Source organism: Merops nubicus, unplaced genomic scaffold (genome assembly GCF_000691845.1).
Source record: "Merops nubicus isolate BGI_N331 unplaced genomic scaffold, ASM69184v1 scaffold46080, whole genome shotgun sequence".
In the NCBI taxonomy this organism is placed as follows: Eukaryota; Metazoa; Chordata; class Aves; order Coraciiformes; family Meropidae; genus Merops; species Merops nubicus.
The window spans coordinates 1,209-10,469 of NW_008584397.1; the positions used below are offsets into that span (position 1 = coordinate 1,209).

Sequence of the window (9,261 nt, forward strand, 5' to 3'; positions counted from 1 at the left end):
CACCAGACAGGGTCTGTGGGGTTTGCAGGGGTCCAGGGTCCTTCGGGCACTGGGCCAGCTCCAGCTCTGCTGACAGCACCTGGCAGCAGCACAGCTTCATCCTCTGCTTGCCTGGCACTGGGTCTCACCAGGTTTTTTTCTACAGCTGGAGACCTTCCTGGGGGTTCCAGCCCAGCCAGTGGTATTTAGAAAGGAGAAAACTTGCTGTGAGAGCTGCTGGCAGGGCCAGGAGGCACATCCAGTGCCAGCCGTTAGAGCCACCGGGGGAGTCCTCCACCACCCGCGTTCTCAAGGGCTTTAGTGTCCGCTGCCACTGAGTCAGGATGGCGTTTCTGGCCCCACTCCACTTGCCCCGTCCCACCAGTCGGTACTGGTAAGGCGTGCAGGGGCCAAAGAAGATGGCCAAGGCCAGCCGGGGGTCTGTCAGGAGCAGCCTTGGTATGCTGGGCTTTATACCAGCACACGAAGCGATTTCATCGGTGTAGCTGATAAAACTTATCTTCAGGTTCTCCCTCTCATCTGGGGTCCTTCAAATGGACGTAAAAGAGACAAAATCAAATAGAGTCATCCTACCCTGGTTCGCAGCTTCACAGAAAGCAACAGATAGATCTGGGCTCAGACACTGGCCAAGACCTGGTCCCCAGGGCCAAACTCCCTCAGCCCCAAAGAAACCTAAGGACACCAAAAGAGCCTCTGTGGGGTTGGTCCCCAGCAGTTGCCTGGGGCAGAGAATAGGCGGGGTCTTGTTTTGTCTCTGCAATGTAGTTGTGGCCTCAGAAATGCTTCTAGTCTAATACTGCCACCATTGTAATGCTGTGAATACCCACGTTCTGGCCCTCCTCGAGGTTCACAGATGTGGATTTGGACAGTTTTAGAGGCAGAGGAGTAGACATTCACAGGCAAGACTGCCAAAAGGACTGGGAAAAACTAGGAGATGCAGAAAGCTTCCAATGTTGGGAGAGACCTCCAGGATTTTTCTGCTTGAGGAATTATCTCCCTTGCAGGAGGGAGGACATGTGCTGAATCTGCTTCTGCAAGTTTGGAACAGCCTTGAGTTTGCCTCCACTGCCTCTCAGACTCCCATATTTCTGTGTAACAGCATTGTGTCTGCAGTCACTAGGGCTCCTGGTGACAATCCCCATGGCTCTGTTTTGTGTCAAATTTTCATTAGTGTCCTGTGAGGTAGCTCTGCTTTGCTGGCAGACCTAGCCCAGCCTGCACCCCCACCTGGCCCAAGGTCCCCTCCTTGCTCCTGAAACCTGCTACAAGGCAGCACATCCACCATCACCCATCCCACAGCCATTTCTTGACCTTCTGTAAAATCCTAGTGCCAAAAAGGCAGCAGGTTAGCTCCTACGTACACAACGGATGAGTTCCAGCCTGGTCTAATACTCAACGACCTGTCAAAGACTGCTACCAAACTGTTCCCCACCTGCATCGCCTGACTCCAGTGGGGCTTCTGGATGGGGCTTGGCCCTGACCCCGGTGCTCTCTGCTGCCTGGATTTGGGAGGGAGAAGCCACGAGGTGGCACCCTTGGTCTGGAGGAAACCAAACCTCCATCTTGACAGGCTGGCAATAAGGACATGGCTTGGAGCCCTGACGGAGGGGACCTTCAAGTCCTGGGTCTTGCCATAAGCTGATCCAGAGCACTGTGCCCTTAGTGTCTTTGTCTGTCATCCACAAAGGAGACACAACTACATTTCACCACCTTCCTACCGGTGGTGAGGGAATAAATGCACCTAAGAAGCTTTGTGTGTCCTAGGTGGGTTCTTCCCACAACTGCCATAGGGTCATCCTTTCCCTGGGATTATCCTGGCACATGGTGCCCGTTGCACCTTGAATGCAGAAGCAACATGCACCTTTTGACTGGTGGCTTCTTCTTTAAAACATCAGCCATCATCCTGCTGGTGGGAGGGAGCTTATTCCAGCCTGAGAACAACAGAGAAACCAGAGACCTCCAGCAGCACTTTAGGCTGAAAAGTTGCCTCCCCCTGCCATGCTCCCAGCCCCTTTACTGAGAATGGTCATGCTTGCTGGTTACAGCAGCATGCGTAGAGAGGTATGGGGTTGCGGTTGTGGAGCAGAGGCTATGGTGCTACCAGTGCCTGTGGCCACCACGGGCACTGTGCCAGTAGCCAAAATATGCCCTAGCTCCTGGGCACAGCAGTTTAGGCTATCCCAACCCTCCCACTCCAGCAGATCTCCCCATGCTTGCACATTGCCTCCCACCTGCAAAGATCCCTGCCACCCAGCGAGCTTGCATTTCTGCTCCCACCATCACAGAACCAGTCAACTGGACTAAGCCAATGATGGCCAACGTTGGCTTCTCCAGCTGGGGAGGGAAGATGCGCTTATAGAGGGAACGGTTATCATCAAAGAGGCTGCGAACTGACTCTTCAAGGAAGGGAAACGAGAAAGAATAGCCTGTGGCAAAGAGCACCACATCAATGTTTTCTTCAGTTGTTCCATCTTCAAAAACAGCAGAGCTTTCAGTGAACTCCTTCACTTTTGGCTTTAACACAACGGTCCCAGAGAGGAGGCAAAACGGCAGCTCTTCGTTGACAATTATCTTGAAGTTGGAGCTTGCAGGTAGAAAAGAGGACAGCAATGTTAGCATTTGGGAGGGACATGAAACATCCTTTGTGGCCAGAGTTCCAATGGTTTCCTATTTCACAAATATCCCCCGAAATTAACAACTGAGAATTTCATGCCATTAAAAACCCCTGACCAACCCACAAAATAGTGAGAAAAAACACCTTTTGGTGGAAGCCAAGCCATAGTTTGCATGATTGAACCATGAATTGAACTTCCAAAACTTGATCCTCTTCATGAGGGCTGATGGGAGAAGCCAGTCAAGAAAGTGTTTGAAGCGGGTGGTGTTGACCATGTCGAAGGGGAAGCCATGGTTTGAAACCCGGCTTAACACCCATGTGCTACTCCTGGCACTGAGGAACACCTAGGGGAGAAGGCAGCTCTCAGTCTCCTGCCCAGACATCTCCTTTCCATTTTGCCCTGAATGGCAAATCCCATCTCCTGTACTTGGGAGGTGAGAGGAGTATCCCAAGGAAAGGAGCTGGTGTCCAGATGAACCAAAAAGCTCGTGGTGGCTTCTGCAAAATTCCCACAGGTGCTGAATGGCCACTCCTCAAGTGGCCCAAACTCTCTAGGAATTGCAGAGCATCTTCAATTGCCCTCAATTTGAAGTGGTATTTATTGAGAAACCCAGTAGGCAAAGCTTCCTTGTGTGTACCCCAAGCCACTGGCTGTCATGGCCCCCGGCTGGGCTCAGCACCACCATGGAGTTGTACCTTCGCAGCCACACGGCTCAGCTCCACGGAGAGGTCGCCGCCAGTGTTGCCAATGCCAACTACAAGGACCCGCTTTCCCCGGAAAGCCTCCACATCTTTATATTCCTGGCTGTGGAGGTACTGGCCTTTGAAGCGAGTGTTGATACCTAGGCAGAGAGCAGGGAGCATCTCCTACTGCCAGATATATTTGCTTGGCCCAGCCTCATGCCCAGACCCCCTGCATCCCCCAACCCTCTACCTCCCACCTCTGCTTGCGTATGAGAACCTCATGGAGGTCTTGGCGCCCTGGGTGATGCCACCCTCCTGCACCTCTTCAGCTTGGTCCTCCTTTGCAAATTCTCATGCAAGAGCCTGGCTGCATCTTTACAAGGTGTTTTTGCCATTCCTGGGAATGCGCCCCGCCATTCGCAGAGGGTGAGGGTCCTGCCTGCCCCAGCATGGGTGCTTCATGGAGCAGGCAGTCTCACAGAGGATAGTGCAGCCAAGGGACCCATGGTTGCCAGGTGAAATCCCAGGGGGCAGCCCCAGTCCACCCCGCTATTGAGGCAGGGCTTACCTGGGAAAGAAGCCAATGGCAAGTAGGGCTCCTGGTAGTGGCCAGTGCAAACCATGACAGCATCAAAGACATGCGACTCCTGTACACCGCTGCTGTCAGTGACCACCTCCCACTGGCCCGAGGTGGAGAAATCTGGGCGCTTCTTCACGCTGAGAGCTGTTGTCTTGCACCAAAGCCCAAAAAAACAGCAGTCAGCAACTGCACCATGTTTCTAAGAGGACCTGCCTGCAAAGGGCTGGAGCTGCCAGGGAGAGGCTGGGTCACCACAGAGCTGAATGTCATCTCTGAAACTATTAAATCTCACCATGCACATTTCCCCTGGTGATTGCATTTGCAGAGCACGCAACAGGCAGCCCAAGTTCAAGCAGCCTAGTTTAAAACATGGAGCCAAAAAGGTTGCATTCAGGATGCAGAGGGCACGTGATCATCGTGGCATCACACCTGCATTGTCCCATCCCATCCAAGTGATGCCCTGGTATCTGCAGCTACTAATGTCTCTTCTCCCCATGGCATTCGGAGTCCCTACTCACCTTGAAGCGTATGTGCTGCAGGAGGTCGAAGTGCCGGGCGTACATCCGAAAGTACTCCAGGAGGAGGCTGTGGGGTAGGTAACTGGGAAAATCCTCTGGGCAGGGAAAGTCACTGAAACAGGACATCTCCTTGGAGGTGTTGGTGATGACTGAGCGGTACACGCTGACCCTTCCACTGTCCGTGGAATCCTGTGTGAAGCCAGCAGTGCTGCTTGCAGGTGTACAGGGAAGGACTTGCTCTCCTCAAAGTATATGAGTATTTTTCTTCCTTGTATTTGGATACAAGGCATAAACCAGGACTACCACCTGGTGATCAGGGCTTCTGTTACCTCCATCTCCTTCTCTACCTTGGAGTCAGGGGGACTCCCATGCCTGGGACATGGACGGTCCCCAAGAGCATAGCAACCCTTTCCTCTTCACTGCAGGCAAAGGCCATCTGAGGGAGGGGACCAACCCAGAGACAATCCTCCCTGCACAGGCAGAGCCCACTGACCGTGTAGCGCCAGACCCCCCCGATGTCCTCGCTCCTCTCAAAGCAGGTGGGCTCCAGCCCCTCATCCAGGCAGCACTTGATGGAGGCCAACCCGCCGACCCCAGCCCCGATAACAGCCACGCGCCGCACCATGTTGTCCTGCAGCAAGGAACAGGCAGGCATGTGAGCAGCTGGAAATAAAACAGCCCAGGGATTAGCAGAAACACCAGTCCCTTCTTCCCATCCCAAGCAAAACACCCCTGGTCTTCTCTGGCTGCAGGCATCCACAGAGGAAAACTGTCCTTGGATAAAGCCACGGCCAGCTCCTGACATGCGCTTTGCGGATGGACGCTGCTCACTAGCTTTCCCTCTGAGCTCAGCCCACACCAAGGCCCCAGTGATTCCCCTCCTGCAGGCAGAGCGAAGAGGAGGCCCTTTTAAACCTCCCTGTGCTGCTGCTTCTATTTATTCTCTTTCCTGTCCCAAACCAGGGCCTGCAAAGAAGGGGAAGGAGCTTGCAGCTGTTTGCTTCTGCCTGCAGAGAGGGATCCTCCTGAAACCTTTCCAAAAACAAATTTCAGTTAAGCTGGCTCATTTTCATGCTTTCCTTTTTAATTTTCCATTAAAGGGGAAACAAAACAAAACAAACCAAAACAAACAAACAAAAAAACCCAAAAAGGTTTTCAAGGTACCCCTCTTGAAAATAAAAGGTGTTGTTTGTTTTTTTTTTTTAAATCAATGCTTGACTGAGCAGGAGCATGGTGTAATGATTCAGAAGTTAGACAGCATTTTGAAAGATTACAGAATACACAAAAGGTAAGAAACCCAGGACAGGCGGGGTATAAATGGGAGGAACTCAAAGCTCAGGTGTGTAAACTGAGCTGTACTGACCTTGACTGGAAAGCTGAGAAAGTAGGAAAAAAATGAACCCACATGAACTTTGGCCAGATAACAAACACTTCTGCTACAGAGTCTGAAGAAAGTTTAAACATTTTTTCTACCCATTTTTTGTGAAAAAATTATGTAACATAAACAGGAACTGGAGGAAACTGCAGAAAGACAAGGAAAAATGAAGGCGGTACAAAGAAACTCGTCTGCATCCAAAAGCCCAGCCTGAGCCACTCCTTGATCTGCAGAAACAGGGTGGGATATACCAACGTTCCCCCATTCCCCATTTCTGGAGCCTTTTTTGGTTTTGGGAAAATTGGGTGCTAAAGTCACCCTTCTTTTCCAGTGCTGCCTATGGATAGCTTTGCTCTGGAGAGTCCCCCCAGCACCCCCTCTCCACCCACCAGCAGCAAGACAAAGCCAGCAGCAAAGACCAAAACCCCGGAAAGCAGGCTGCCCACTTGTAAAACCTGCAAAACTCAGCCAGAGAGAAGCAAGGAGCAAACCAAACCTTGTGGGACAGTGCTGTGCCTTCGCTGCTCAGGCTTGGCTGAACTTTGCTTCCAGTGTCTCTAGCTGCAGATTTAAAGGAGAGGCTGAAGTCCGGGCAGCTCACCATGGCTCTTGCACCACTGACCTTTACACCCACACTCCTCCGCTCTGCTGTGCTTAAAAGTGCTGACAGAAAGTTCTCAGCCTCCCCGCGGCAGTAAATCTGGACCATAATCCCAAGGAGGCTGCTCATGAAAGGACTCCCACGCTGCAGCTCACAGCTGCCCTAACAGCCTGGGGTTGTCCTGATCTGTCCCTACATGTGCTGCCTGCACTGGGCAGGCGCTTGCTCGGCATCCTTGGGAAGTCAGCAAAGCATGATCCCTTTGCCTTTACGCCAGCAGGTGGCATGGATGTGGGACATGGTGCACAGTGCAGCCTAATGTTTTGGCCCTTGCTTGTGAGTTGCCCGCAGCATTTGTTGGCACGGCCCCAGCTAAGGAACTCCAGCTCTTCCCGTGCGCAGGGAGACAACGAGGCAGCAGCCTGCAGCACACTCTTGCCACAGCCAATGAAACTTTATTGATGGAAAGTCTCCCGGCGCACAAAAAAAAAGCCCCAGGATTGTCTTGTAGTAAAGAGCGCAGGAGTGCTCAGCCCTGCAGGCTACCAGCCCCAGTCTTGGGGGGCACAAACCACTACAGCCAGGGCCCTTCTGCTGGAAAGATGCTCCAGTTCAATCCCAGGGGTCATAGGGTTTAATGCTGGAAGAAGGGACAGCCTGACCTGTGTACCCAGCCCAATTAGCCCCCTGCTGGACTAAAGCCCCCAATTTCCAAGTGATTTGGGGCAGGGGACCTGTGCTCCTTTCCATCTGTGACACCTAGAGCCATTTTTGCTGGTCTTGTCCTCATTGCCTCCTGGCCAGTGTGGTCCAAGCGTGGCCATGCACACAGCAGTGCTCTGCTCATGGCAGCAGGCAGGAGAGCAGCAGAGATGCAACAAATGCTGGGGGGAGGCTGTCATCCCAAATGGATTGGGGCTGCAAAGCCGTGCTTGGGGATGAGCTGGAGCAGAAAGAGGTTTGTACCGCTGGTTCAAGTTTGATATTTGTTGTGTTCTGCCAAAATCCATTTCTCCCAGTCCTGTGCCACTCTGTAGGACTGTCTGACCTAAGATAACATCCCTACAGACAAGAAAAACCTAGAAAGGCTCAAAAATCTACTGGAAACTAAAAATCAGGGCAGCCAAGAGAAGGAGAAACCCCATCACAGTCAGGAGAGAAGGGCATAGGCTGTAAGAACCAGCAGGGACTCGTGTTCTCGTGGGCTTCAGGGTCCGGTCCCACTGGGTGAGGATGGCCTGGCGTGCTCCCTCCCAGTGGCCAGGGCCCCCCAGCCGGTACTGGTAGGGGGTGCAGGGGCCAAAGAAAATGGTGAGGGCCAGCTGAGGATCTCTGCAGAGCAACCTCAGCACACTGGGCTTGGCACCAATGAAGGAAGCAAGCTCGTCCATGTAGACCAGCCATTCGGTTTTGAGGACTTCATCAAAGGACAGACCGAACCTTAATGAAATGGAGAAGAGAAACAGGTGGAAGCAGAACTGGTGTCAGCAGGGCTGAGAGGAACTGTGCATCAGATCCTCTGTGTTTGTGTTGTTGTTGCATCTGAATACAACTGGGTTCCTCATAGGAAAGGACTGTGTGTCTCTGCAGTGGGTACCAGAGTCTGTCTGGGCCTGAATCCTGCCTGTGACAGCATGTGTAAAGTGATGCTGGGTCTAGTACACACCTTTCTCATGGGTATCAGCTGATCCTTCACTCAACCCACAAGTTTTATCTGGAGTCCCACTCTTCACTTTGGTGGACTTTTTCTAAAAGACTTTGTCAAACCATTTTTTTGGGTGGGTTTTTTTTTGTTTGTTTGTGGGGGGCTTTTTTGTTTAACTGTTTTTCCTTTGCCTTCTGCAGAGAAGTCACATGTAGCATGAGAAAGGCAGCACCCTTTAGTTTCTCCCACATTCATTTCTACCAAGTATTGCAAAAATACATGTCCAGTTGGAGAATTGCTTCCAGTTCACCTTCTGTGCAGAATTCACAGCTTCATGTCCCACTTTCTGTGGGCTGAAAAAAGCCACGTGTGTTCAGCCTTGCATCGTACAAGAATTATTCTGTGCAATTCTGCATTTCATTCTTCTATACCTTTTCTACTGTAGCAATCTAGATGAGCCATGGATAAATGTATCACTTGTTTCCTGGGTTTATCTAACTCATTTCTGCATTTTCTTAGCCTTTGTTCTGACCTTTTGCCTGGCTACGAACCATGTGCCATTGTGCTTAGACGCATATTCAGTGAGTTAGATATCCATGCTGAGAGGGGAGACAATTTGTATGCTCGTGTCAGGTTGGCTTTCTTTTTCCGTGCTGAATTTCTTTTCATTTGTTACCATTAATTCTTTTGCCACTCTATCTCAGTCCCTCGGGACCCTGGCACACCTCCCCAACTCACAGGCAAGCTTCAGTCTACTACCCTGAACTAATTTCTTCCTGTCTTCAACAGGAAAAATACCACTGTCAATTCAATGGTTACATCAGCTCAGTGCAAATGAATAAGGGGGTGGCTGGATCTGGGTATACTCACTTTGCCTCCACTATATGTGCAAGGAGCAACCACAGAGCATGAGCTATATTGCTGACACCCAAATTCTGGGGGCTTTTCAATCCACCAAAAAACCTCTGGGCCTCTGGAGACTGGCTTACCTTCGTACTTGGTTTTTCTTCACTTTGTTTACTTCTTTCTCCATGACAGACTGAGGAGGCAACTGACACAAGCCTAGAAGAGAGAGGAGAACATCCTGCAGAGTTTAACTCCTGGGGGAACTTGTGAACTCCTTCAGTGATGCAAAACATGGAAAGCTCTTCTTCAGGAGGGCAGGAAAACCTCATTGCTCAGATGTAGCTTGGCAGTGGCAATTCTGCCAGAGACCAGCCCTCCACAAGGGTTCAACCACACTC

The 9,261-nt window shown here is 51.4% G+C and overlaps 2 protein-coding genes across 2 annotated transcripts in view; both read right to left on the bottom strand.

Annotated features, from left to right (window-relative positions):
• Positions 1–139: 139 nt before the first annotated feature.
• Positions 140–5,021, bottom strand: LOC103776462 (dimethylaniline monooxygenase [N-oxide-forming] 4-like). The gene is made up of 8 exons (XM_008943975.1): positions 4,890–5,021; positions 4,397–4,585; positions 3,867–4,029; positions 3,311–3,456; positions 2,759–2,958; positions 2,232–2,584; positions 1,862–1,931; positions 140–527 (listed from the first exon to the last, which is right to left on the bottom strand). The coding sequence occupies exons 1-8, from the start codon at positions 5,019–5,021 to the stop codon at positions 140–142; spliced, it is 1,641 nt and encodes a 546-aa protein (XP_008942223.1).
• A 2,448-nt stretch (positions 5,022–7,469) lies between these two features.
• The window catches only part of LOC103776472 (dimethylaniline monooxygenase [N-oxide-forming] 1-like), a 5,466-nt gene continuing 3,674 nt past the window's right edge, over positions 7,470–9,261 (bottom strand). Inside the window, exons 7-8 of the mRNA XM_008943986.1 lie at positions 9,007–9,079; positions 7,470–7,812 (exon numbers count right to left, since the gene is read on the bottom strand). Coding sequence (XP_008942234.1) covers positions 7,470–7,812; positions 9,007–9,079 — 416 coding nt within the window. The remainder of the gene's footprint in view (positions 7,813–9,006; positions 9,080–9,261) is intronic.

Bases quoted from the DNA above. Each gene is read 5' to 3' on its own strand.
- LOC103776462 (XM_008943975.1), bottom strand. From the start codon at position 5,021: ATGGTGCGGCGCGTGGCTGTTATCGGGGCTGGGGTCGGCGGGTTGGCC. The intron at 4,030-4,396 runs GTGAGTAGGGAC...CTTTGGTGCAAG, and splicing joins TGCAGCACATACGCTTCAAG to ACAACAGCTCTCAGCGTGAA. The intron at 2,585-2,758 runs GTGTTTTTTCTC...TCTACCTGCAAG, and splicing joins GGCTTGGCTTCCACCAAAAG to CTCCAACTTCAAGATAATTG.